Consider the following 27,855-nt stretch of genomic DNA (forward strand, 5'->3'; position numbering starts at 1 on the left):
GGCAGATATACAAGCGAGATCGACCACATCTGCATATCATCCCGCTGGGCATCCACCATTAGCGATGTTAGAGTGTGGCGTGGAGCCGACATTGACTCGGATCACTACCTGCTAATTGCCAAATGTAAACTTCACCTGAAGCGCCTCCAACCACGACTGCAGCGGCCAAGTCCTTTTAACATTCAACGCCTAAAAGATGCAAATACGGCAGCGGAATTTCAACTCGAATTGAGAAACCGCTTCCAGCTCTTTGCTGCGGAAGGAAATAACAACAAAAATCCAGATACACTCTGGGATGAGCTAAAAGAGGCTGTGGTCGGTGCAGCAGAATCGAAGATTGGTCACCGACGGGGCGGCTTTAAGGAGCGCTGGATCTCCGACCGTTCATGGGAACTTATAGATCAACGTCGCTTGGCAAAGTCAGTTCGGGACCAGGTGGCCTTTGACCCACATGCTTCTGCAGACCAGCGTGAGAGGGCCATGGCCACCTACCAAGACCTTGCCCGACAGGTCAAACGCAGCTGCCGGCGTGACAAGCGTGAATGGATCGAAGCTAAAGGCATCGAAGCCCAAGAAGCAGCCGATCGGAACGACACCCGAACCTTATATCGCATTGTACGAGATCTAACTGGGGCTCGTGGTGGCCGCGGTGTTCCAATCCGAGACAAAAATGGACGTGTCCTCCTTACTGCAGCTGAACAAGAACAACGATGGGTCGAACACTTCCGCGATACTCTGAACCAACCTGAGCCACCCCAACGGTTCGAGGCCGAAGACCTGGCACCTTCCATGGATCTTCTTCCTGTCGATATCGGACAAATCAGCATCACTGAAGTCAAGACAGCGATCCGACTCCTCAAGAGTGGAAAGGCCGCAGGCCTGGACGAAATCCTCGCCGAAATGCTGAAGCATGGTGGACCCCATCTTGAAGCCGCCCTTACAAGACTCCTAAACGCCTGCTGGTCAACATCACATGTACCCGATGATTGGACAAAAGGCACCATTATCAAACTTCCAAAAAAAGGTGATTTGGGTGACTGTAACAACTGGCGGGGCATCACGTTGCTGTCGGTACCCGGGAAAGTGTTTTGCCTCGCTCTTTTGAATCGGCTACGACACGCTGTGAACGAACGATTGCGAGAAGAGCAGGCTGGGTTTCGGAGTGGCCGGTCATGCGTCGAGCAAATCTTCACCCTCCGCATGATCATTGAACAAACATTGGAATACCAAAAGAAGATTTCTATTAATTTCATTGACTTCGAGAAGGCTTTTGACAGCGTCCACCGGCCGACTCTATGGGCTATCCTACGCCACTATGGAGTCCCTCAGCAGTTTGTAGATGCCTTTCGTTGTCTCTACTCCAACTCCCGTTGCTGCATCCGGACGGATGACGGCTGCACAGCCTTCTTCAAGATCAATACTGGCGTCCGACAAGGATGCGTGCTATCCCCTTTCCTCTTCCTGTTGGTAATTGACTTCATCATGCGATGATCAGTTGACCAAGCTGGCATCGGTGTGCCCTGGCACGAAGCGCGTAATCTCACTGACTTGGACTTCGCAGATGACATCGCCCTGCTGGGCTCGACTCAGGAAGACCTCCAAAAGTTGACCGCGGCCCTGCAGAGGGAGGCAATGAAAGTTGGATTAAGAATCAGCGCCAAAAAAACCAAGGTACTCCGAGTTGGCTATGCACGTGCCCGCATTCCTGTCATGATCAACCAACAACGTGCTGAACAGGTGGAGAATTTTACATATCTTGGCAGCATCATCTCGAATGACGGGGTCTCTGATCGGGATGTCGACGCCAGAGTAGGGAAGGCAGTTGGTGTCCTGCGACGTCTCCAACCTATTTGGAACTCGACCTCCCTGAATGTAAGGGTCAAGATCAGACTACTGAACTCTATAGTCTTCCCTACTGCACTTTACGCTAGTGAAACCTGGCGCTCAACAAGTGCAATTATTCAACACCTGAACGTGCTTAAACAACGTGGCTTGCGGCGAATCCTGAGAATTTCCTACCGGGACCGAATAACAAATGAGGAGGTCCTACGAAGAGCAGGCACCCGCCCATTAGCCGATGTTGTTGCAGAAAGGCGCTTTCGCTTTGCGGGACATATTTTACGCCTACCCCCTCATCGCCCAGCTAAGATTGCCATGACATGGCGTCCACGCACTGGCAAGCGAAAGCAAGGCCGACCAAAGACCACATGGCGTCGAACATTTATGGACGATCTGAGAACTGTCGACGTTGCCTGGGACGAAACTGAAGCAGTCGCTGCTGACCGACATCGATGGAGATCACTAGCTGCCCGATGCGCCGCTCGGCGTAGGAGGAACTAAGTCTAAGTCTAAGTAAGTTTAATCTTCACTCCCTGATCATATTACTACTGCTCCTTGTGGCTTTTCAGCTTGTAGCTAACTGGTGACTGTTGCCGTGGTGTAGATTAGCTGGTCAGTCAGGGTAAAGGTCGCGTAGTGCTGCATTCACATCTTCTAGTACAGCGGTCAACAACCTTTTTTGCACCACGGACCAGTTCATGTTTGACAATATTTTCATTGACCGGCATTTAAGGTATCGCAAATAAATACAACAAAAAAAACCCCAGTACCAGTACCAAAAAAAAAGATTTATTCATAGCACATGGGAAAAGACCGATGGAAACCGAGTTGATGATACAAATGATAACAAAAATATTGCTTTGGTTTCACATACCTTTGCCGACATGAGGCCAACAGTGATGTTTTAATGTTCTTCGTTACTAAACATTTGCACATAAATAGGCGACATAATATTCAGTACTTTTAAAAGTTTACTCTTTGGCTGCCCCACTTCAGCCATCCACTTTTTTTCCAAAAAAAGGTTCCACAGCTATGAATTTTGCGATAGTTTGGGCCATGAAGGATATACCCGACCCATCCTTCAAATCTGGGGAAATGAAGGATGTATGTGTCAGCCGCATTTGGAGCAGCCTTCGAATTGGGACAGACGCGATGAAGGCTTTCCCCAGTGCCTGTGACCATGCCTTTGACTTGTATCAGGGTAGCCAGCCTCTTGTGGGGTCGATTGCTAAGACTAAGAATTATATGCAATCTCTAGAGTCTTTTATGTATTTATTTATTAATATCTGTTTGTGATACTTAAGATGGCGGTCCCCAACCCCCGGGCTATGGACCGGTACCGGTCTGTGAGTCATTTGGTAGCGGGCTGCGAGAGTTGAGGCTTGGGTGTGAAATTTATGGTTTTCAGGGTTTTTACTTGTTTTTATCACTTTTTAAAATAGTTTTTATCATTAACTTGGTTTCCCTGTGTCTTTTCTCGTGTGTTATGAATACATCTTCTTTTTTTGTTACCGGTACTGGTTTTATTTTGTTTGCATTTATCCACGACACCTTAAAGGCCAGTCCGTGAAAATATTGTGGAACATAAACTGGTCCGTGGTGCAAAAAAGGTTGGGGACTGCTGACTTAAGCTATTACATTATGCTGTAGTTCCTGTAAAGGAAGATGCACCAAAACCAGAAAAACCTGCTTCAGGAAGAGGTGGAGCTACATGTAAAAAATGAAGTAAACTGAGCTTTATGCACACAACACTCCTGACTCCTCCCACTTGCTGCACAAAGCCACTGAGTATAAACTGGCTGATTCCTGTAAAGGGAGAGGCAGGAAACACAGATAAACAGCGTCAAGAAGAGGTGGAGCAACACCAGAAAAACAAGGTAATTTTAGAGAAGTGAAAGTAAAAGTGTGAGAGAGCAGCAGCAGAGCAGCAGTCAACTCCTGTTTGTCTCTAAAAGAAGATTCACTGGAGTCCATCAGGTTTCTTTCAGCAACAGTGGTGAGTGCAGCTGAACACTTTTCCTGTTTCTACACAAATCTTCAGTGCACTCTGTTCACTTCATGCTGAATAATCACTAGGGATTAGAATCGAAAACTGGTTCTTGTAGAGAAAGGTCTAATTCCTTGTTAGGCTGTTTGCCTATTGATCCAACCAGTTCCACTTGCACTTGAGCTACAATCAACTGATTTCAATTTGTGTGCAGGAGGAGGAAAATAACAGCACAGCTTGCAAACTGGATATGGACATTACTTTTATTTTTATTGCACAAAAGGAAGAGAGCGCAATGGTAAAGTGGAAGTTGTATTCAGTACAGAAACAAATGCATCATACCGTTAACACAACTTTGGCTCTTAATGAGCATCTGCCCTGACATCATGCTAATGCTAAGCAAACCAACAAGGTTAGTGTTAACATCATGTTTAACATAACTGAGCTTTAAGATCCCTCTCTTAAAGCTCAGTGAATGCTGACGTCAGCCCATCAGACAGACCCTAAACTTCAAAAGGTAAAAAAAAAAAAAAAACCCAGTAATGAGCAGTCACTGCAGCCTTTGTTTCTACTTGTTCATGTTTCTACAGTTGAATCACTGTGGAGATCATTTTAAAGTCTCTTTGTGCTGGTTTTCATCTTTGCTTTTTTTCATCTTTGTGTTATACCTGAATACTGTGAAAAACACCAGAAATACCTCCAACATGCAATTAAGTTGCACAAATGTAATGTCTTTGCAGAGCAATGGAGAACTGTGTGAGAATTTATGTCACATACGACTAAAAGTTTAAGTTAACTTTTTTTTTAGATAAGAAAAATTTCAGGATTAACAAAATCATAGTTTAGTGGCCACCCGAAGCTTTTAGTTTGGTGCAGAAAAAGGAAATCCTGTGAGTTTCTTCTGAATTTCACCCAAACAACACTCCTGACTCCTCTCACTTCCTGCGCACATCACTAAATATAAAGTGGCTGATTCCTGTAAAGGAAGATGCACCAAAACCAGAAAAACCTGCTTCAGGAAGAGGTGGAGCTACATGTAAAAAATGAAGTAAACTGAGCTTTATGCACACAACACTCCTGACTCCTCCCACTTGCTGCACAAAGCCACTGAGTATAAACTGGCTGATTCCTGTAAAGGGAGAGGCAGGAAACACAGATAAACAGCGTCAAGAAGAGGTGGAGCAACACCAGAAAAAAAGAAGTTCAAGGTAATTTTAGAGAAGTAAAAGTGTGAGAGAGCAGCAGCAGAGCTGCAGTTGAGTCCTGTTTGTCTTGTTAAAACCTCCCAATTCTTTTGATCTTTGGGCTGAAGGAAGGACAATACTCGGTGTATAAATGCTCAATCAACAATCTTTTATTCCATACAAATCTTATTATTCCATACAACATTTTTGAGCATAAACCGTCCGGAGGGGAGCGCAGGATGGTGTCCGCCTGAAGTGTCTGAGCATTCCTCCCGTTCTTATAGCTTCAGCCCCCCTCCACCTAGTCATAAAACCTAAACATTCACATTCTTTCTCTCTCTCAGTGAGCCGAAGTTATGACCTTGGCTTCCTGTGCAGTATGTTCTGTTCTTTTCTAATCAGACAAATAAGGCGATGACTCAGTATGTCTTATACCTCAGCAATATAATGCATCATAAAACAATATCATTCATTCACAATAAATCAGCAGTCTAATGTAATGCAAATCAGTTTAATAACTGTAATAGTTATCACCTCTTCTAAGTCAGGAGAATAATGCAAACCAAAACTACATAATGATTTCACCATCTTTAATTAGGGGTCTAACGTGGCATAAGATAATATAACAATCTCACAGTCTCTAAAAGAAGACTCACTGGAGTCCATCAGGTTTCTCTCAACAACAGTGGCGAGTGCAATTTCCTTTTTCTATACAAATCTTTAGTTCACTCTGTTTATTTCATGCTGACTCACCACAATAATAAGAATTTCACACAGGTTTCATGTTAGTTATTTATATTTTTACTGTCACATTACTTTTTAAAAAATGTAAACGTTAATTCACTTTTACTTTTGTTTATTTCAGTTATCAGTATTGTCCAGCCCATAATTGAGGACCAATCTTTGTTTGACTTGCATTTCAATGTTATGGAGCACTGGAGACTTTTTTTTTTTCATATTACGATTAGTACTTAACAATTTATGTACACACACAAGAAACAAAAGGATGGAAAACCACAAAGCAAAATTCACTGTAAAGCAAACCATTGTATATGTGTCACTATTTCCAAAGGCCCCTGATTCTGCCAGTCTGAAAAACAACCCTAAACTACAACTGAGTAATTGCGGTTTCAAAAAGTCTGCATTTTCAGAATTGTCCAGATGATTGGTTTAAACATAGTAATTGTCACATGTTAAATGAAAATTTGCAGTAAAATATGTTAGTGTGTATGTGCTGAAAGTTTACTTTCTACAGTTTTATTTTGCTGCAGGTCAACCTAATTTTTCCTTGGTTTCCTTTTTTTTCTCTGTGTACAGGATGATGAGCAGTTCATTGGTTCTTTTTGTTAAAATGTGAAAAGAAAAAGTGTGACACAAGCAGAACAACAAAAGAAGATTACTGGAGGAAGGAGAATTTGTGTGGTCTCTTCTCTGCTGAAGACTGTAAAAACACTGAATGCTTGCTGCTAGTCCTTAAACTGAGCCAACAACACAGGTAAAAATCATTTCAAGTGTAAGCCATTAAAGTTTTCAAGACTTTAGGTAAAAAGGTGATTTCAGCAAAACTAATTTATCTTGTTGCCTTTACCAAGACACTGTAGGTGTTGTTCCTCCGTAAAATATAGCTTAGTGAAATTATAGTAAATGTAGTTGTTATTAATGATAAAATTCATCCAATACAGAAACCTTTCAATTAATATCTTGTAGCTGACTGAACTGTTTGTTTTTGTTGTTGTTGTTTTTATCTACAGGCAATTGTTGCAGAATAAAGCTCCTTTTACAAGTTATCATGACAATGTGAGTAATATGAGATTAATTAAATCAAATCAAATCAATTTATTTATATAGCACCTTTCACTGGATAAAATCCACAAAGTGCTTCACAGTAATATAAAAACAGAAATACATAAAATACATCAATAATCAAACATACAGCACAAATCTAATTAAAAGCCAATCTAAATAAATGAGTCTTAAGCTGCTTTTTAAAAGAATAAATACAATCAAGGCAACGTACTGATGGAGGGAGAGCATTGCACAACCTAGGGGTCACCGCTCTAAAAGATCTATCTCCTCTGGTTTGTGGGACTACCAACAGCCTTTGATTAGATGATCTCAGGCTGTGAAAGGGAGCGTGGGGTTCTAAAAGTTCAGAAATGGAGTCCAGGGGCATCACAATTCAAAGCTTTAAAAGTCAGTACCGAGATTTTAAAACTGCCTAATTATAAGTCCTAGAGTAACATGTACAAAAGAAAAGGAACAGGACCCAGAACTGAACCCTGCAGTACCCCATATGTCAGATCCTTAGAATGTGACATAAACTGATTTGCAAAAACACTAAAACATCTGTAGGAGAGGTATGACTGAAACCACTTCAAAGCCAGACCGGACACACCGGCTATGTAATGTATGTTTGCACTGATTGCCGATCACGCTTCAACTGAGTCGTCCTCGGTCAGAAGGAATGGTACTCCACAGTGAGGTAGTTCAAATAACTTTACTAAGGAGGTGGCAGATGACATCAACAGGATGTACAGCGTTGGTAGGGAGGCATTACAGTATTCACATGCAGGTAAAGGGGGTGTGAGTGTATATATGGGTGTGTGTGTGGTCATCTGTAAACAGAAAAACAAACATTTGTATTAACCACTATGGATAGCAGTGTACCCCTTCTACAGTACTGTGGGTTTCCAGCGTAACGTTATACAATCTGCCATAACCTCATGGCCACTAGATGGCACCCTAAGACCATAAATGAATTTCTGGCTCGTATATACATTGGCAAACCAGACTTCTGCAGATTACAACGCTTCAGAGAATAAACATAGTAAATAGTTACATCCACCTACAACCACAATGCTTGACAGTAAGTCATATATGGAATGAAATATGGGCTGAACACAAGCCTGCCTGTAGTAGGTCAAAAAACGTATCTTAGCGATAGCAACGGGACTAGCTTCTTACGTAGCAAATTACACAGATAAAGTCAAACAAGCATCACTCTCATCTTACAATACTCACATAGTAAGCACGCACACAGTATTAACTCACACAGGAATGCAAGTAAATACGTTATCCTCCGACACACCTCTCATCTGTGCAGAACTGCGCTGAACACGTTCCCAACCGGAAGTACAGATACCGAGGTGCATCATGGGTAACGTAGTATAAACAGTTACAATGAACAAGCGGACTTTTAACAGGCTACGTCCCGGAGCCTGTTAACTACTAATCAAAGTGGGCACTTTGTTTAGCAGCAAACAATCCATTTTCTACCACTTGTTTGGGCAGTAATGTAAGCAGAGATGCCCAGACAACTGTATGTACAAAAAACAAAAGTATGGAAACTTTTGCTGTTTCCAAAAGTCTCAATTTAAAGAGTAGTCCTGACGATTGGTCTAAACATAGCAATTATTATATTTTAAATAAAATTTTGCACTAAAACATATTAGTATGTATGTTTTAGTGTCTTCCAGGGCGACACCAGTTAGACATGCCCTATCTTCCTCACCTAGGAGTACCCAGCAAGCATCCTGGTCAAATGCAATGGCTCAAATATGAAACCCACTCCTATTTTTAAACAAATACTTAATTTTTCTTCTGTAATTTTATCACTGAACGCCACCCAGTGCATTTTAAGTATTGTCAATATTTGATTGATGTTCAGACTTTCAGCTGTCACTCAAGGGGTTTAACAAAAGGCCTATTCCTTTGTTATTTCATAACATTCTGCAGATAAAAGATCTAGAGTTGATTGCAAGCATTAAACTTGCATTTGCTATCTCTTTCCACTGGAACTCACAACATGAAAAAATCGTTGAAATTCCTGAACAGTTAATGCAATTATTTGATACTTACGCAATGATACAGGTAAGAATATCCGAGAAAGCTGATCTGTACTTCTAGAGCTGTTCATCTAGAGGTTACTTTTTCAGTAGGAATTATGTTTTGTCTCTCGTCCAAATGACTTCTACAGGACTCTTGGATGAGTTCTCATGACTAATGGTTATTGGCCATTAGTACAGAGCACGGACTCAAGACAAATGTACTTTTGATAAGATTGATGAAATGTTTCTCCCACTCAAAACACTACATCCAGAAGCAAGCTGGGTGTCTGCACTTCAATTATACAGGGAGTGCAGAATTATTAGGCAAATGAGTATTTTGTCCACATCATCCTCTTCATGCATGTTGTCTTACTCCAAGCTGTATAGGCTCGAAAGCCTACTACCAATTAAGCATATTAGGTGATGTGCATCTCTGTAATGAGAAGGGGTGTGGTCTAATGACATCAACACCCTATATCAGGTGTGCATAATTATTAGGCAATGTCCTTTCCTTTGGCAAAATGGGTCAAAAGAAGGACTTGACAGGCTCAGAAAAGTCAAAAATAGTGAGATATCTTGCAGAGGGATGCAGCAGTCTCAAAATTGCAAAGCTTCTGAAGCGTGATCATCGGACAATCAAGCGTTTCATTCAAAATAGTCAACAGGGTCGCAAGAAGCGTGTGGAAAAACCAAGGCGCAAAATAACTGCCCATGAACTGAGAAAAGTCAAGTGTGCAGCTGCCAAGATGCCACTTGCCACCGGTTTGGCCACATTTCAGAGCTGCAACATCACTGGAGTGTCCAAAAGCACAAGGTGTGCAATACTCAGACACATGGCCAAGGTAAGAAAGGCTGAAAGACGACCACCACTGAACAAGACACACAAGCTGAAACGTCAAGACTGGGCCAAGAAATATCTCAAGACTGGTTTTTCTAAGGTTTTATGGACTGATGAAATGAGAGTGAGTCTTGATGGGCCAGATGGATGGGCCCGTGGCTGGATTGGTAAAGGGCAGAGAGCTCCAGTCCGACTCAGACGCCAGCAAGGTGGAGGTGGAGTACTGGTTTGGGCTGGTATCATCAAAGATGAGCTTGTGGGGCCTTTTCGGGTTGAGGATGGAGTCAAGCTCAACTTCCAGTCCTACTGCCAGTTCCTGGAAGACACCTTCTTCAAGCAGTGGTACAGGAAGAAGTCTGCATCCTTCAAGAAAAACATGATTTTCATGCAGGACAATGCTCCATCACACGCGTCCAAGTACTCCACAGCGTGGCTGGCAAGAAAGGGTATAAAAGAAGAAAACTAATGACATGGCCTCCTTGTTCACCTGATCTGAACCCCATTGAGAACCTGTGGTCCATCATCAAATGTGAGATTTACAAGGAGGGAAAACAGTACACCTCTCTGAACAGTGTCTGGGAGGCTGTGGTTGCTGCTGCACGCAATGTTGATGGTGAACAGATCAAAACACTGACAGAATCCATGGATGGCAGGCTTTTGAGTGTCCTTGCAAAGAAAGGTGGCTATATTGGTCGCTGATTTGTTTTTGTTTTGTTTTTGAATGTCAGAAATGTATATTTGTGAATGTGGAGATGTTATATTGTTTCACTGGTAAAAATAAATAATTGAAATGGGTATATATTTGTTTTTTGTTAAGTTGCCTAATAATTATGCACAGTAATAGTCACCTGCACACACAGATATCCCCCTAAAATAGCTAAAACTAAAAACAAACTAAAAACTACTTCCAAAAACATTCAGCTTTGATATTAATGAGTTTTTTGGGTTCATTGAGAACATGGTTGTTGTTCAATAATAAAATTATTCCTCAAAAATACAACTTGCCTAATAATTCTGCACTCCCTGTATCATGGTGTTTAATTTAAAATCCACTGCGGTGTTGTTACTGAAGCAAAATGACAAAAAAGTGTATTCTTGTAGACCAGAGTGAGAACCAGAAAATAATGATTATATAATATATTGTTTGGCGGAAAATAAGTGTTACTATAGCATGTAGTGTAGTGCAATAGAAGACAACTGCAGGGTACAATTCTCTTTTTGTTCAACTTACTTCACTGTCCAGAATGTTACAGTTATGAATGACATATTTCATTAATATATGCTCTGGTCTGTTAAATATTAAAGCCTAGATAAACATCCACTTTTACCTTCAAATTAAATATTAACAGCCACAAATTTAATTCAAGTCTGAAGAAGTGAACTGCAAAAACTGTACAAACTGGACATACCAAAATTATAATAAGGGGGTTAGCAGCTGATTATTTAATACAGTTGACTCTGCAGCAGTGCCTGACACAGAACACATGGAAGACATCAAATATCATAGAGGGAAAAAACAGAAACATAATTTTCAATGCAAATATGGCAGTGATGAAATGTGCCTTTAGCTTGCTTAATCATGAAGCATGAACAACAAATGAAGCTGAATGCAGAGTTTGAAATAGAAGTTAATGAGCCATACAAACACAAAGAGTCGATTTCTACTGGGATGTGGGGACTGTTTTTTTATGAAGCAGCTGTCTGCTGCCGATTGTGTGAGGAGACCTGTCACTATCCTGGATGCACAATGGCCTGGAAACCAGAACACTGTGAGGCCCTGATTAAGCAAGTTTACTGATTTAGAAACAGTTTTCAGATTATTCTGATAGATTTGAGAGCCTTATAATATATTTATTCTTTCTGGTCTCTTTAAACTTGTACATATCCCAGCAGAATTTTTTTGTCCTAAAATGTAAAATCAGTGGCGTGCCATTGTATTATGTTCATGCCTAAGAGCAATAAAAGCAGGTTTATGTATTATTGTAGGGGATACCTTACAATATAGAGTGTCTTCAGGTGACTGTTGTTGTGATTTGGTGCTGTGTAAATAAAACGGAATTAAAAATTGAAACAGTAAGAAAAACTGCCCACCCACTTAGCACTTACAGTCTAATGATGCTTCTGCTCTGTTGTATTTCTTTTATGACAGGAATACTGGCTCATCAAAGTTCAAGCACATTATTTCAAGGTGTGATAGGGTCTCTGAAAGACCTCCTATTCGCTATAGGGTAATGGCAAAGACGGACATGAGTGGACCTCTGAAAAAAGTTACTTTTGGTAAAAAACATCCAGAAAAGAGAAATAAAACCATCTTACTTGTGGGAGAAACAGGAGCAGGAAAATCTACTCTGATCAACGCTCTGCTCAACTACACCATGGGAGTGAAGTGGGAGGATGAAGTCTGGTTTGAGATCGTAGAGGATGAGAAGAGAGGTCAGTCAGAAAGTCAGACTTCAGATGTGATCGTGTACGAGATCTTTGGTTTTGAAGGTAAAACTCTGCCCTACTCTCTGACCATCATTGATACACCTGGATATGGAAGCACCAAAGGGACTGAACATGATGTCATCATCAGTCAACGATTATTTGACTTGTTTCGATCGCAGGATGGAGTTCATGAAATTGATGCAGTGGGTTTGGCAGTGAAGGCAACCGAATCCCGAGTGAGTGACCGCCTCCTGTACATCTTCAATTCAATAATGTCTCTGTTTGGAAATGACATAGCGAAACACATTGTTCTCCTCATCACATACTCAAATGGAAGAAGACCTGAAAATGTTTTTCAAGCTCTTAAAGCTACAAACATTGAATGTGCACAAAATGAGAATAATGAGCCTGTTCACTTCCTGTTTGATAACTACCAGCATGAAGTCCGGAATCAGCCAGGATACCCTGATGCTCCAGATAAAACATCAGCATGTGGAATTGCAAAGTTAACAGATTTTCTGAAAAATACTGCTCCTCAAAAACTGGAGAAAACTGTGGAAGTTATAAAGGAACACATCAGACTGACAGCCTGCATCCAAAACCTGCAAGACCGCATTGAGCTGATCGAGCTGAAACGGAGAGAAATCAAAGAGATTCAGCAAGCTGTGAAGAAGCATGAACAAGAAATGAAGCTGAATGCAGAGTTTGAAATAGAAGTTAATGAGCCATACAAACACCAAGAGTCGATTTCTACTGGGATGTGGGGACTGTTTTTTTATGAAGCAGCTGTCTGCTGCCCATTGTGTGAGGAGACCTGTCACTATCCTGGATGCACAGTGGCCTGGAAACCAGCACACTGTGAGGTCATGAAAGGAGGACGCTGCACTGCTTGTAGCAGGAAGTGTCTTGCATCAGCTCATGTAAAAGAAAAATGGAGATATGTGAACAAGATAAAGAAAGTTAAGAAAACCCTGACAGGTGTAAAGGAAAAGTATGACAAGAACAAAGCAGCATCTTTGAAGGCATCTGCGATTTTGGATGATCTCCAAAAAGAAATTGATAATCTTGAAGCAGACAAGGAAAAGTGGATTGACATGGTTGTCCAACATGTTGAAACACTCAGTGAAATTGCTTTGAAAGTTGATTCAGTGTCCACTTATGTCCACTTGGACTACCTGACTAAGAAGATGAAAGAAAATGGAGACACAGAGAAGTTTCAGAAGCTGAAGGAAAAGACATGTCAGGTCAATGAAGCAATCCGCAGTGGGGTGAAGTATGCATATGATGGCATGTGTAAAATATTTACAAAAAATAAAGAAAACAAAGAGGGCACTAACGTGTAGGTTCCCTAATCATCATATTTGAATGTTCATCATATCTGCAGATGTATTGTAGTTGTTTTTGGGGTGGGACAGAGAGAGATTGTAGTCCCCCCAGCTTACCTCTCATCACATCTGAGGCAGGATAAAAGGTCTTAACATCCAGCCTTTTATTTTAAAAGTAAAAAAAAAAAAAAAAGGCTATAGAAAAAATAAAATAAAAATCATAGCACTTAATCATAGCAAAAGTGCTATGATTTTCTGTATCACTTTTAAAAGTGCTATGATAAAGTCTATATGTGGTTTTGCTCATAGTCATCTTTAGTCCTGATCAAAGATATAATCAAAGTACAAGTCTGATAAGTATGTTAAACGAGAAATTTGTTTAAGTAATGAAAATTATTGTAATGTCTGAAGTTTATGTGTTATTATCTGTCACCAACCCATCATTATATACTATATAATGATTATATATATAATATATATTATATTTTTTAAACTTCCTTTTGGTTTATTTCTGTTTTTAGCTTTTAGCTTTTCTGTGAAGCACTTTGTGATTTTTGTCTTGAAAAGTACTATACAAATAAAATTTTACTTACTTACTATATATGATTCTGAATAAGAGAAATTGTATTATGTTGAATCAAAGAAGTTCACTGTTGAAAATTCCAGCAGAGACATCAGAGGGATCGATCACTGCCCAAAATGTGGACTTGCAGATTTTGACTTTTTCTCTGCTCATTTTTGCTATGTTAGGTTATAAATTCAAGATTCAAGGATTTGTATTTCAATTGTTTTCCTGCTTGATTACAACTTCTAAGACTTTCCGCTGTTGTCCAGTAGATTGTAAACTTGAGAAGAGTTGGATTTCCACTGTATTCCTGGGATAATTAATATCAAAAGGATGCTGCTTTTCTGTTGGATTGTTATGCATTATCAGGGACTGTAACATCTAGTCCTTTTTACTGAATCAACACAGAACATTGAGATAAGCAGCGCTGTATGTGCCCATCTCTTCTGGAATCTCTCTCCTTTCAAAGACCAGAACAAACTCAGCTCAGAGTAGGTTATTTTGATTAGTATAAATCAACAAATTTAATTCTTTGGGTTTTGCTTTTGTTTGTTTGGACTTTTTGGCTTTTGCATTGCTCCTGCTAAATTGATCTAATAAAATATCCTGCATTAAAAAAGTCTAAATTGTGAACATTGCCTTTTTATCCATTTGTGAAACAGTAAAAGTAAAAATTAGAATATTAATAAAGCATAAAGAGGTCTTACAGTTTGCTTCACCCTTTTAAAAGTAACAGACCTTTGGGGATTAGTATTCCAAGCCACTGAATTAAAGCCAGTCATAGTCCAGGAGCACTGATATATGGCATACGTATGGCATAGAAACTGAACATTTAACAGTGTTTCCTGAAAACCCTCTCTTGTCTGATCATTTCCTGATAACATTTAAATTTACAATAATTGATTGCACAGCAGTGGAGAGTAGACTTCATCACAGCAGACGTCTTTCTGAAAGTGCTGTAACTAAGTTTAAGAATGTAATTCACCCACTATTAACACCTTCAATGCCCTGTACCAACACAGAGCAGAGCAGCTACTTGAACGCTAATCCAACAGAGGTCAATTGTCTTGTTAATAAGATAAAAAAATAAATAAAATAGAGCCACAAATCAGAAGTACCTGACTCCGTGGTATAATTCTCAAACACGTACCCTAAAGCAGATCTGTGTTTGCTGGTGAAGAGGAGGTAAAAAAATACTGGTTAAACATCAGTTGGAGCATGGCTCTTTATTCTAGCTAGAAATCATTTAGGGCATACATGTATGCCCTAAATGATCTCTAGCTGCAGCTAGAAATCATTTAGGGCATACAGCTAGAAACACAGATATGTAGAGCCAAATACTGTCAATAAGGCCTCTGCAATATTCTGAAGACAGTTAAACTTGTCAGGTAGTGATGTTCAGCAGGTGAAAATGCAAGCTCCATGAACACGCACAGCTGTGGATTCCAGCTGGTTCGATGTTGCATTAACTGGTATTAACTCAGCCAGTTAATGCGAGACAAATCCAGCTGCTCATTAAAGATTTCTGGTTTGATCAGAAAAGAAAACATTGGTCCAAACATCTGAAAGTCCCAAAAACACATTGTGAATTCTGTCTCGAGTCTACAGATGTATCCGTGTGTTTCCATGGTGCTGATGCTGCGCTGAGCGGAAAGCTCCTGAAGCTTTTGAAGTGTCAGAATGTGGAAAGCTAACAACGTCCCTCTCACCAGAAGTTATTTTTAGCCAATTACAAGTTGAATCTGGTAGTTGGGGTTGTTAGCTAAGATACCGTCATTAAGAAGAGTCACAACTAATGTGTCTATGCGAGCTAATTTGCGATGTGCACCGCTGGTGCAGCCATTTATTTTTTGATGCACCCTCTCAGATTAATTCACTGCGTGTCGAGCCCAGGGCTGTACTGGGACAAAAAAAAAAAACAGCCCGGGCATTTTGACTAAAAGAATAAACAAAAATTTTAGGGATTTCTATGAAACTTTATACTAACCACAAATAAACCCGTCTAAAAATGAAATTGATCAGTTTCTTGATAATGTAACCCTTCAAAAATTACTAGACAGTCGAGCAATGGCACTGGATTCGCCACTGACGCCAGGTGAACTCCAGGAAGCTCTGATAAGTATGCCCAATAATAAGGCTCCAGGTCCAGACGGCTTTCCAGCAGAATTCTACAAAGAATTCTGGACGATTCTGGCACCAGTATTCCACAGAATGTTCCAAGAAATTAAGGAAAATGCCAGACTTCCACCAAATATGAATTCTGCCAACATTAATCTCCTGCAAAAACCCTTTATTTCCCTCAAGCTATCGTTCAGTATCCCTGATTCATGTAGACCTCAAAATAATCTGCGAAGCTCTCTCAAAGAGATTAGAGAAAATAACCCTTCTCTTAATTCATTCTGACCAAACCAGTTTCAGGCAGGCACTCATCAACAAATACATGTAGATTACTTAATTCAATAGACTAATCATGCAATAAAAACACTGAAATCACAATATTGTCTCTAGATGCAGAAAAGGCGTTTGGCAGAGTTAACTGGAAATTTTTATTTGCAGCTTTACAAAAATGTGGTTTTGGAAACTCTTTCATAAACTGGTTAAAATATACAATTCCCCAACAGCCTGTGTCAGAACAAAGGACTAAATATCCTTCAGCTTCTGTCTCCTGAGGGGCACCAGGCAGGGATTCAGACAATAATTCTGATTGCTGCAGTGCTGCAGACTGGCAAAAAATAAAAAATAAAATAATGAAGTAGTTACTCTGAAGCATAGAAAGTATTTATAGTTATAGTATTTATAATCTTTCCTCTGTCTGTGTCTGTTACACTGACACTTGTGAAAAAGCTCTGAAACCAAACAGCGACTAATCACAGTCTATATCTGTCATCTAGCACAGATCTCATGCAGTGCTGCTGTGAGGAAGTCAGCCATGTCCTCTCTCAGCTGCTGACCTGCTGTGGTGGAAACTTATTTATTTAACCGTTTGTGCTTTTTACTGAACTCACTGCAATAATCAGTTTACAATCAAACACATGCTACATACATTTGACAGTTTTGACTTTAATTCTACTTTGATTGCAATATTTTTGTATTTTCATTTATTTCAACACATTTTTATCTTTTACTCAGAATAGAAAAGCGATTTATTGTCATTCTACATCAACACCGAGGAAAGAAGTTTACATTTCAGAAATGTTCTTCTTCCAAATCTCACAGTGTGTCACTACTAGATAGTTCACTCATTAATGGATCTTCATCACATGTAAATCTACATACATATAAAAATCTATAACGTACCTGAACTTCCAGAGGAGGCTGATGAAGGTGTGGAGCTTCCTGAAGTTGAGCTTAAACTCTGTGCTGTTGGTGGTGTGGAGGCTGATGAGAGAAACACTGAAGCTGAAAAAGGTCTCAGAGTCATGCAACTGTGATGCTTCCTCCTTCCTCTGCTCTGTGGGTGAGAGTTTGTGCTTTGACCAAACCAGTGTTTCCATCCTGAAGTGCTGCTGAAAGGATGAACAATCGTTAGTTACAATCTTACTATAGATTAAATGTGACAGCTGTGTTTATGTTTGCATTTGAAATGTGCGTTTTAGTGGTAGGACTGCAAAACATCCAAAGCTTAAAGTTTGTCACCGCTCACTGTGCTGTTGCTCTTCAGCTCATTAAAAGAAGAAATAAAACACAGTGTTTGTTTCATCAGCTCTACTATTATAAGTTTGTCATTCAAAGAAGAGTAGAGGAAAAATAAAAAAAATATTTGATTACAGATTCAATGTACAATAAAAAGTAGGAAAATATTTCTGGGGATCAAACTGGTTTGAATCTCAAAATAATTTGCAAACAAGTTTGTGGAAATATTTAAATTCCACTCATTTCCAAACTCCACACTATGTTTAACCACAGAAACCAGTAACTGTGGGAGAAAACAAGCAAACACAGCCTCTCCCTGACAGTTTTTACCAATCAGAAGCACAATTCCATATATAATCCTGTGTAATGTTAAGTGAGCGTCATCTTCTTTCAGCTACTTGCAGACTGTTGCAAAGGTTCACCTTTCGTGGCCTAGCTGTTTCGCAGATTCTTTTGTGTGTGCAAATTTGCATGCTTTTTTTATTTTTTTATTTTTTTTTTAATTTGCAGCGCATTGTGTTCTGCATCCTGATTGGCTGTAGGCCATTGTCCATCAATCTCGTGCCATGTCTCCTGTACAGTAAAGAATCCATTCAGCTTGTCAAATTTACATAAACCTTCGATCGGTGTGACTGTGCTGTACTGTTGTTTGTAAGTTTTCTCCCCAACAAATGTGCCTTTGGTTTCATTCTATAACACTGGTGTTACATGTTACACTGTGGGTGGGGTGTTTGCCTGCTCTCTCCGCCTCCTTCTCTCTTGCCACTCCTACCCCTCTGTCTCTCTCACCCTTCTCTCTCCCCAGGACACAGCTGCTGTTCACTGGCCTCGTTTACCATCTGGGCCCAGTCAGTAATCCCCTCTGAGGTTATATAAGCTGGGGATGACCGGTGTGTGAATTGGTTTTTCCCCTGTTGCTCTACACAATTTCTTCTAGGTGTTGGAAAGGCTCCTTTGCGTGTTTGTCATGCCCGTGGTGAGCAGTTACAGGCTTGTGGGCCCCACAGGTGTCTCCCCGTGGCGAGGAGTTAAGTAAGAAGTGTGAGAAGCGGGAAGCGCCTCCTTTATTTGTTTGGTAGTTTTTTTTCCTTTGTTGCTGCGACTACTTCCTTTGTTTTTTTGGCATTACTGGTAAAAAAACGGCTTTGTTGGCTCTTTAAGTTAAGATTATTTGTAATAAAACTATTTTACATACTGAACACCTCTGTCTGGTTTCCTTTTCATTCCATTCCTGACCCATTTATCACCGGTCCCCACACTCACACCCCTTATTTTTCTACGAAGGTTTGAGCTTTGAGAGTGTATAAACAAGAGAAAATGTGAAAATGTTCATGCCTGTCTGAGAAAAGTGTATAAAGTGTGTAGTGAGGGGTTTTACAGCCTTACATCTATACAGAAAATTTTTACATCTATAAAAAACGAGGGAACACTGTACATGTTTTGTGCACTGATTGTACAAAACATGCACTAAACAAATCATACTTGTGAGTCCTCAAAGTTACACACCAATCATTGTGTACATTTGTAAATCTTTACGGTTGTGGATCATATCGTACACATTTGCAAACCTTCTCTCCATATTTATGCTACATCAACGTTTCTGACACTATTTAGAGAAGAAATAAAAGGAGACACTTCAGACCTTCATCCAGTCTCAACTGAAACTTCAGCGCTGTTATGCTGAAAAGTTAAATATTAACAAGTGTAGGTATTAAAAAACATTTTTTACATTAGAATTTTTTTTCTGTCTTTTTATTGTTTGTTTCAGTCTGACTGATGACAACAGTAACAGGTGACACAGCAGTTAATCTGAGTTCCATTGGTTTGGTAAAATACACACTAACATAAAATAGATGAAGTTAGCCACCTGGAGCCTTTTTGCTGACTACATTTAAGGATCGTGCTCCAGGAGCAGCCTGCCAGTCATACCATCATGCCATCTGTTAAACTAAACTAAAAGTAGCTGTAATAAAACAACTTTCAGTGTAATTGTTTGACAGTTTGAAAGTTATAAAGATGGTCATAAGCAGAAAAATATACTGTTGTATGGATTCTGTTCATCTGTTAGCCACCAAGCTTTCATCAGCAGCATCACTACAGATGTTTTTGGACATATGAGGTGAAGCATCTGCGGTGTGGTCGGCAGAGCTGGCATGTACCTGGGGACGAAGTACAAACATATATTGCATTACCACAGGGGGCGCTGTTGGTGGCACGGTAGTGGGAGAAATCCACTTCAGTATAATCAACTGCATTCATGTCATCTTCAGTCCTAAAGGAATCAAACTTCAGTCTCTCAAAATATGATGTAAATGAATAAAAAAAATCATATAGATAAACTCTGAGAGAAGATAAAATATGTGTACAAGAAATATTTAAGTATGAAATCCTAAAAAACATTTGCCATCAGCTTGTTAATGAAACAAGAATGAACCAAAAAAATGCAATTTCTGTTAAATGCAAAAAAACAAACAAAAAACTAAAAAGCAGCATTTTTAAGCATTAATACTGGCAATCGCATAAAATATCTATCAATGATAAATGATAAATTACTTTAATGCACAAACTGTGTTCTATAGTTTCTGACCTCAGAGCTTAAAATCCGACCACAGTTTTACTTACTTTGTTGTGAGGAGAGGTGGAGAGGCTGTAGAGGTCTATTGTTTTCATCTCCATCTGGTTGGAGGTTTTTGGTGCAGCATCTGTTGAGGACACTTCTGCAGGAGGTGAACTGCTCTGTCTGTCCACCTCTCTGATCTCTATATATACGTTGTTGCCCTGCAGAAGGAACAAAGCAGCTGATTGATACAACTCAAGCTGTGATGAAGCTCAGGTGTCACAGTTCCTAAAACTCACCTGTGTGATGTCAGCACGCTCAGACTTCACAGGAGGTCCTGAAAAACATGCAGATAAGAAGATAAACATCTGTCTTTAACCAGCAGAACTACATCTGTAGATCTGAAAGGATCAGACAAAGAGGACCAACGAGGGATTAATACTAAAGAAAAAGGAGCCTGCCTATCAATAATGACAATTTCTTTTAACCAGTCATTGTTCTTATTCCCAAATGAAGAACTGATGGTGTGGACAAAGAGGGAAGGGTAGACTGATTAGACTGGATAGACTCTGTTTTAAATGTTATTTTCAATTTAGTTTTCAAAAATAATATCAAAAATGTTGGTCATGTGTTAAATATAAATAAAAACAATGCAATGATTCCCAAATCTCTTAAACTGATATTTTATTCATTAGAAAAAAAAAATCAATCAAATGAGGCTTTTTTTTTATAATGTCATGAAACACAGTAGCTCATTTTGAATTTGATGTCAGAAAAAATGCCTCACAAAAGTTTGCATGGGGGCAACAGGAGGCTGGAACAATAAGCATTGCTAAACCCAAACAGCTGGAAGAATAACTCTTTTGTAACAGGTCAGTAACTCGGTATAAAAAGAGCATCTTAAAGAGGTGAAGTTTCAAAGAAGTAAAGGAGTCTTCTCTCAGCTAAAGATCAATTTTCATTGACTGAAGCAAAGTGGAAAAGTGTTCTGTAGTGAGATCAATTAAAAGCTGAAATTCTCTTGGATGTTGCATCTGCTGAAAAAGAGAAAGACTGTTCCGTTTATTATCAGTGCTCAGGTCAAAAGCCTTCATCTCTGATGGTACGGCGGTGCATCAGTATCTGTGGAATTGGAAGCTTAAACACCTGAAAAAAGGCGCCATCAATGCTGGAAGGTGTACTCCCATCCAGACGTCTTTTTAAGGGGAAGGTCTTATATATAGGTATATTTCATCAACACAATATTAAACTGCATTCTGTATCTACTACACCAGCCTGGCTTCACGGCCTGGAGTCCAGACCTTTGACCAGCTCAAAATATTTGGAGCATCATTAAACCAAAAACATGACAGAGAAGACTCAGGACTGCTGAGCAGCTGGAAACCTCTAACAGACAAGAACAGGACGACATTCCTAACAGCTAGTCTCCTCAGTCTCCTCGGTTTCCTCATGTTTCCAGACTGTTGTTAAAAGATGAGGGGACGCTACATGGTGCGCCATCAAATTCAGAATGAGCTAACAGTTTTCTGAAAATGGTACATGTTCTCAGTTTAAACATTTGATGTAATTTATGTGTTCTATTTGAATTTTGTGTTCATAATGTGACAAAATTTTTATTTTCCCAGTAAACAAACTGCATCAGTTTAGAAGTTCTGACAGACTGAATTTGAGAATATTTGAGCCACAGTTGGAAGCTCATTTCAGTCCTTGTGTTACTTATGTCGTCAGGACATTAATATTTTCTGGACAGAAACCAGTTCCCTGTGATATGTATTTCTAAATTTTACTGTGTTTAAGTTTTTAAAGGGTTTAATGGGACGACTCTTTGTTATATTTCCCTAAGAAGGTCCAGGGGATGAGGGGAAGTGATAAAAAGTGTCTGGGTCGAAAAAAGGAGACAGGGAGGCAAATTGGTTAAACTAAAGAGTTTTATTAATGCTTCTGTTAGTAACTGAACTAAAAGACACTGTTAAGCCGCTATCACCATTTAAAGAAGCAAACCAAAACTCAGGCATCAGTCAGTGAACTGAAAAAGTAGATTAAAAAAAAGGATTAGTCACCAAACACTCCTCTCCACCGAGCAGGAGCAAACAATCACCAAACACAGCTCACTAGCTGCACCCACCAACATGGCTCTCCTGCACCAGAGCTCACCTTTCTCTGGCTTTTAATTGCTGATGGGAGTCAGTTGTACAAAGAAATGTTGCAGGAGAGACAGCAGGACACACAGGGCAACTAAAGAGTTAAAAACACCATCGTGCGTGTTTCCTGTAGCCTCACCTTTGGGTTTAGCTGTCCTCTTCATCATGTAGAAAATCAACGAAATTGCTAAAAAGGCGCTGATGATAATGACCACAATAAGACGCACATAAATCAGCACATCTGCAGGAGTTTAACAGAGAAGGGTTTTTTTTACTCGCAGTGTAAACATGTGGAGCAAAGCCAGTTCATTTAGCAGTAAACATACAGTATAACATGTGTTTTTGGACTGGACACAGTTACTCAGGCATTTATGTGACAAACTGCTTATCAATCATGACAGAAAAACAAATCAGAAAAAATCAATTTCCTTCTGCATGAAATTATTTAATGAAGTAGCACAGAAAGTATTTATACTTTAACCAAGTTTTCTGTATTGACTACCTGCTGTTGTACTTTCTGCTAAAACGTGAGCAGCTCCCTATTCTGCTTCACTCAGTAACAACTACAGCTCCCACAATGCATTCCTCTGTCTGTGTCTGTTACACTGACACTTGTGAAAAAGCTCTGAAACCAAACAGCGACTAATCACAGTCTATATCTGTCATCTAGCACAGATCTCATGCAGTGCTGCTGTGAGGAAGTCAGCCATGTTCTCTCTCAGCTGCTGACCTGCTGTGGTGGAAACTTATTTATTAACTGTTGTGCTTTTTACTGAACTCACTGCAATGATCAGTTTTCAGTCAAACACGTGTTACATTCATTTGACAGTTTTGACTTTAATTCTACTATCATGCCAATATTTTTCTACTTTAATTCATTTCAACACTTTTTTAAATCATTTACTCAGAATAGAGTAGCCATTTATTGTCATTCTACATGTACATCAACACCGAGGAAAGAAGTTTACATTTTAGAAATGTTCTTCTTTCACATCTCACAGTGTGTCACTACTAGTTCACTCATTAATGGATCACATGTAAATCTGCATACATATAAAAATCTATAACGTACCTGAACTTCCAGAGGAGGCTGATGAAGGTGTGGAGCTTCCTGAAGTTGAGCTTAAACTCTGTGCTGTTGGTGGTGTGGAGGCTGATGAGAGAAACACTGAAGCTGAAAAAGGTCTCAGAGTCCCGTTTGGTGTTGAAGTGGTTGAAGCTGTGAACAATGAAACCATCAGAGTCATAATAAGACCACTTGAAGCAGTTTATATATCTGCATGTGACTGACGTGGTTATGGGCTGTTTGACAGCAGAACTGATGAAACTTGATGTTTCAGATAAATATAACATCTGTAGGTGATTTGAAGGAAAAGTAGCTGCTTTTGAGACGTGAAGCTTCTGTCACACCTTCAAAGACAAACACGACTGTTAGCAGAAACTCACCTTCTGTGACAATCAGCTCAAAATCATCGTTTCCATCTGTCACCAAGACTCTGTCCAAAGAGCACCTGTACCGTCCTGAGTCAGACTGTTTCAGCTGTGTGATGCTCACATACATAATATCAGATGAGGTAAGACCTTTGTTTTCATATTTAATGCTGTATCTGCCGTTCTGAGCTGCATCATCAGATGTTTCAACAAGAATGTTTCCATCTTCACATTTTTCCTTACAGAAGAGTTTCCTGCTTCCAGGCAAATAAAAGTTGCATGCAACTGTGATGTTTCCTCCTTCCTCTGCTCTGTGGGTGAGAGTTTGTGCTTTGACCAAACCAGTGTTTCCATCCTGAAGTGCTGCTGAAAGGATGAACAATCATTAGTTACAATCTTACTATAGATTAAATGTGACAGATGATTATTAATTTGAACTGATGACAGAAGTTCAGTTAACTTCATTTTTCTGTTTTTATTTGCAAACAGCAAACTTCCTGTTTTATACACAAACACAAAGCATCTGATGTGGAAGATTCAGAGTTTAAGGTTGTGAAAAAGATAAATAAAAATAAAAATTCATTTTTGTATCTTTGATGACATCATCATCAGCAGCAGCAGCAGCTATTTCTATATTTGTATGTGAAATGAACATTTTAGTTGCGTTGCTAAACATCCAGTTCTCACTTTGTTGCTCTTCAGCTCATTAAGAGAAGAAATGAAACACAGAGTGTTTGTTTCATCAGCTCTACTATTATAAGTTTGTCTCTCAAAGAAGAGCAGACGAAAAGTATTTGATTACAGATTCCATGTATAAGAAAAAAGTAGAAATTTCTGGGGATCAAACTGTTGGGAAACTAAAAATAATTTGTAAAGTGCAAAAAAATTTTGTGGAAACATTTAAATTCCACTCATATCCAAACTTCACACTATGTTTAACCACAGAAAACAATAATTATGAGAGAGAACAAAGAAATGAAGAAGTGAGTCGCAAAACGAATTATAAATGAAAATAAAATGGAGACAAATAAAAGTTAGAAGAGAGAAAGTGACAGAAATAAGAAGAGAATTTACTCACTGAGGAAGATGAAGCAGAGCAAAGTGTGCTTCATCTCAGAGCTCTGATGGTTTAATGCTGCTTCAGTTCTTCTTCACTTCAAACCAGGAACTTCTTACTTCTCTTAATGACGAGGTCACGCCTTCAAACCACACACACACACACACACACACACACACACACACACACACACACACACACACACACACACTCCTTCTCTCTCACCAGTCGAGGGTGAGTGATGCGATCCTAAATCCCTGCAGTCTGAGTGTGTGTGCAGGTCTGGATCCTGGAGGTCACGCTGGAAGGATCCATCTAGTGGGATCTCTGGACTCTCTTCATGGAGCTCATGGCTCAGTAAAACAGCTGACAGAGACACGGAGCATCGTTGATCACATGATCCCTTAGCTTCCCTGCTTAGCCTCTTGTGTCCTTGTCTAGTCTCGTGTATTTTTGTATTACCTTCCCTGGAACACTCTCTCACAGTCTGTTCTCTAAAACCTAAAGAGGAATTATGGATTTGATCAACTGGTCCCTGAATGCAATTCACACCCTTTTCTCAACGAGAAGTCTGGGTTCGGGTGAGCCTGAGTGTTGAAGATATCAACCTATTTGGAACCATGATAACAGGGTTCTTGCTGATCGGAGCTGGCTTGGCCTTGGCTTATCGAAGATTAAAGAAAGCGGAATCAGCTGTTCAAAACCCTACAAGGCTGCCCGCTGGGATTGAAACAATGGGACGAGTGGTGAGTTCTCAAAATGGGCTCACTGAGCGCAGCACGCATAAGATCTTGGAGAAGCTTACGGCTGCTGTGAACACTCAGAATAAGACCTCTGAGCGAAACTTGATCACATCAAACTGTTCTCCCAATAGGAGCTCAGTCTGAGTGGAGTTTTTTTTTCTCCTCCTTTCACCTCATGTTATGTATTTTCGTTGTTTTTTTCCTATCAGCCTACCTCTCTGACACGACTTCCCAATGTGTTGTTTGTGTTTAGTTTGGTCAGAAGGTTCCTTTGTACATGCGCATTCGCCATTAGCGTGCTGCCTACTGTAACCCTAATTTCCTTCGGGATTAATTAAGTATTTCTGATTCTGATTCTGATTAAATAGTCAGTATTTTAACAAGATGATGTACTTTTGAAATTATGCAAAGGACCTCATGTGCAGCGCAAGGCGGCCATTTTCTGCTTGTAGGGGATAAGTTGCAAGATCATCAGTGTGCTCCAATATCCCGAGTGAGCTGAGATATTACTGTGGAATATAAAATGCATGTAACATTTCCACACTTTTTAAAGGAACCTGGTGTAATTAAGCTCTTTGTATTTAGATCTGTACAGTCAGAGGCCACTGCCGTATTTTGTCCTTTGTATTTTATTTAATTTCCTCTATTCTTCGTATTGATCTTTTTTCCTCTCATGCTGTCAAAGTTCAGTACAAGTCCATATGGTTGTTGTTGGATAAAAGTAAAGGGAAAAAAAGACATTTTTGCTTATTCTGTCTTCACCAACAGTAAAAGACTGCACATTAAGAACCCCAGCAATTGTGTCCTGTGCGGGTCCCAGGCTACATATAGGTGAGAATTTGTGTGTGTGTGTGTAAAAAAGAAGAAGAAAACATTGTGTAAAAATATTTACACAAGTTACACATTTTCTGTTAAGTTCTGGTTACAGATACAAAGCAAAAAACTATGTGTAAAATTCACACACACAAGTTCCCTCACTTGTGTGTGCGTTTCAACTTCCGAGTACGAATTTTGACACGTTTTTTCTTCCTTTCAGCTGATTGGTCAATGTCATGTCACTCACAAATGTAACAATCCAATCAGAGAACAGATGGGTTTGGCTGTCAGAGGGGCACTTTATGCAACTCACACACAAGTGCAGAGTTTAACACGTAGTTTTTTGCTTTGTATCTGTAACCAGACCTTAACAAAAAACGTGTAACTTGTGTAAATATTTTTTTACACACACACAAATTCTCATATATCATTGCACAAACATTTTCAGATATTTTGGTTTACAAGGTAACAAAACTCAGTCCACAACTACACATTTGATTTACAAGTACAAAATATTTATGGCCACAATCTGAGCCGGTACAATCACATCCAATCTGTGAAATGTGCCATGATACTTCTGCTGTGCATACACAAAGTTTCACAACACAACTTCTAAAGAGCTGCAAACTTCTGTATACATGTACATGTAAGAACTGCATACACGTGCTGAGGCTACATGACTGGCTAATATTGACCATTTTAACAGTTCACTGCCGCTTCCTCTTAATTCTCTGCAGCAGCATGTTTAGATCTGCAGAGCTAGATCATGTTTGATCTGCATGGACTGCTGGCTGAGCTTAACTCAGGATAATGTGTTTTAATGTTAAAATAGGGCTTCATGTCTTGTGTCATTTAAATACTTGTTCCCTTGAAAACATTGTTTCAATCTGCTCTACCATGATGTAGATAGGAAATAAAGTGAAGTAGGGGTTATATATTCAAGAAAGAGTATATAAACAGCATTGTGGAGGTGAAGAGAGTGCAAGAAAGAATCATGAAATTAAAGCTGGATATTGAAGCTGTGATGATGAGTGTTGTCAGTGAGTTTTCCCCACAGGCTGGATGTCAGTTAGAAAAAAGAGAAATTCTGCAGTAAGCTGGATTAAGTGTAGTGTAGTGAACACGCTTCAACAAAAGATGACTGACAATATACAGCTGTAGTGCTGAGGGAAACTGCCAAGCAGGAGTTTGATATTTCCTCTGGACAAAGATTTAAAAAAGACAAGGAGAAAAGTATACGGGAGTGCTGGGAGGCTATGCACACAAAGGCAGACGTGACAAAGAAAAAGACTAGTGAGTTGTATGTGAGGCTGGACATTAAGGAAAGAAAAAAGGACTTGTATTGATTGGCTGCGCAGAGACATAAAGCTGGAAAGAATTTTCAGCAGGTTAGAGTGATTGTGGATAGAGATGGAAATGTAGTGAGACACTAATGAAAGAGAGAGCGAGACAGAGGAGGATAGATGGTGGAAAACTTGTGAGGGC

At 39.7% G+C, this 27,855-nt stretch overlaps 2 protein-coding genes and 1 long non-coding RNA gene across 4 annotated transcripts; 1 reads left to right on the forward strand and 2 right to left on the reverse strand.

Moving 5' to 3' along the window:
- Window positions 1-1,396: 1,396 nt before the first annotated feature.
- LOC120727965 lies at window positions 1,397-14,937 on the reverse strand. The gene is made up of 3 exons (XR_005694614.1): window positions 14,927-14,937; window positions 4,680-4,685; window positions 1,397-2,232 (listed from the first exon to the last, which is right to left on the reverse strand). It is a non-coding gene; the product is annotated as an uncharacterized LOC120727965 (long non-coding RNA).
- Window positions 3,634-14,618, forward strand: LOC120727961. 2 transcript variants are annotated; one of them, XM_040022577.1, is made up of 4 exons: window positions 3,634-4,343; window positions 6,328-6,505; window positions 6,762-6,807; window positions 11,825-14,618. In XM_040022577.1, the coding sequence occupies exons 3-4, from the start codon at window positions 6,800-6,802 to the stop codon at window positions 13,443-13,445; spliced, it is 1,629 nt and encodes a 542-aa protein (XP_039878511.1). In that variant the 5' UTR covers window positions 3,634-4,343; window positions 6,328-6,505; window positions 6,762-6,799; the 3' UTR covers window positions 13,446-14,618. The 2 variants fall into 2 exon arrangements, with proteins under 2 accessions (XP_039878511.1, XP_039878510.1); XM_040022576.1 differs by having other exon boundaries at window positions 3,634-3,835.
- Window positions 14,938-17,391: 2,454 nt separating the features above from the next.
- On the reverse strand, window positions 17,392-25,231 carry LOC120727964. Its single transcript, XM_040022583.1, has 7 exons — window positions 24,833-25,231; window positions 23,998-24,120; window positions 23,396-23,542; window positions 22,463-22,564; window positions 20,482-20,519; window positions 20,248-20,403; window positions 17,392-19,784 (listed from the first exon to the last, which is right to left on the reverse strand). The coding sequence occupies exons 1-7, from the start codon at window positions 24,864-24,866 to the stop codon at window positions 19,683-19,685; spliced, it is 702 nt and encodes a 233-aa protein (XP_039878517.1). The 5' UTR covers window positions 24,867-25,231; the 3' UTR covers window positions 17,392-19,682.
- Window positions 25,232-27,855: the final 2,624 nt, after the last annotated feature.

This window comes from Simochromis diagramma, unplaced genomic scaffold, assembly GCF_900408965.1.
Source record: "Simochromis diagramma unplaced genomic scaffold, fSimDia1.1 OVJJ01000308.1, whole genome shotgun sequence".
NCBI classification, from domain to species: domain Eukaryota; kingdom Metazoa; phylum Chordata; class Actinopteri; order Cichliformes; family Cichlidae; genus Simochromis; species Simochromis diagramma.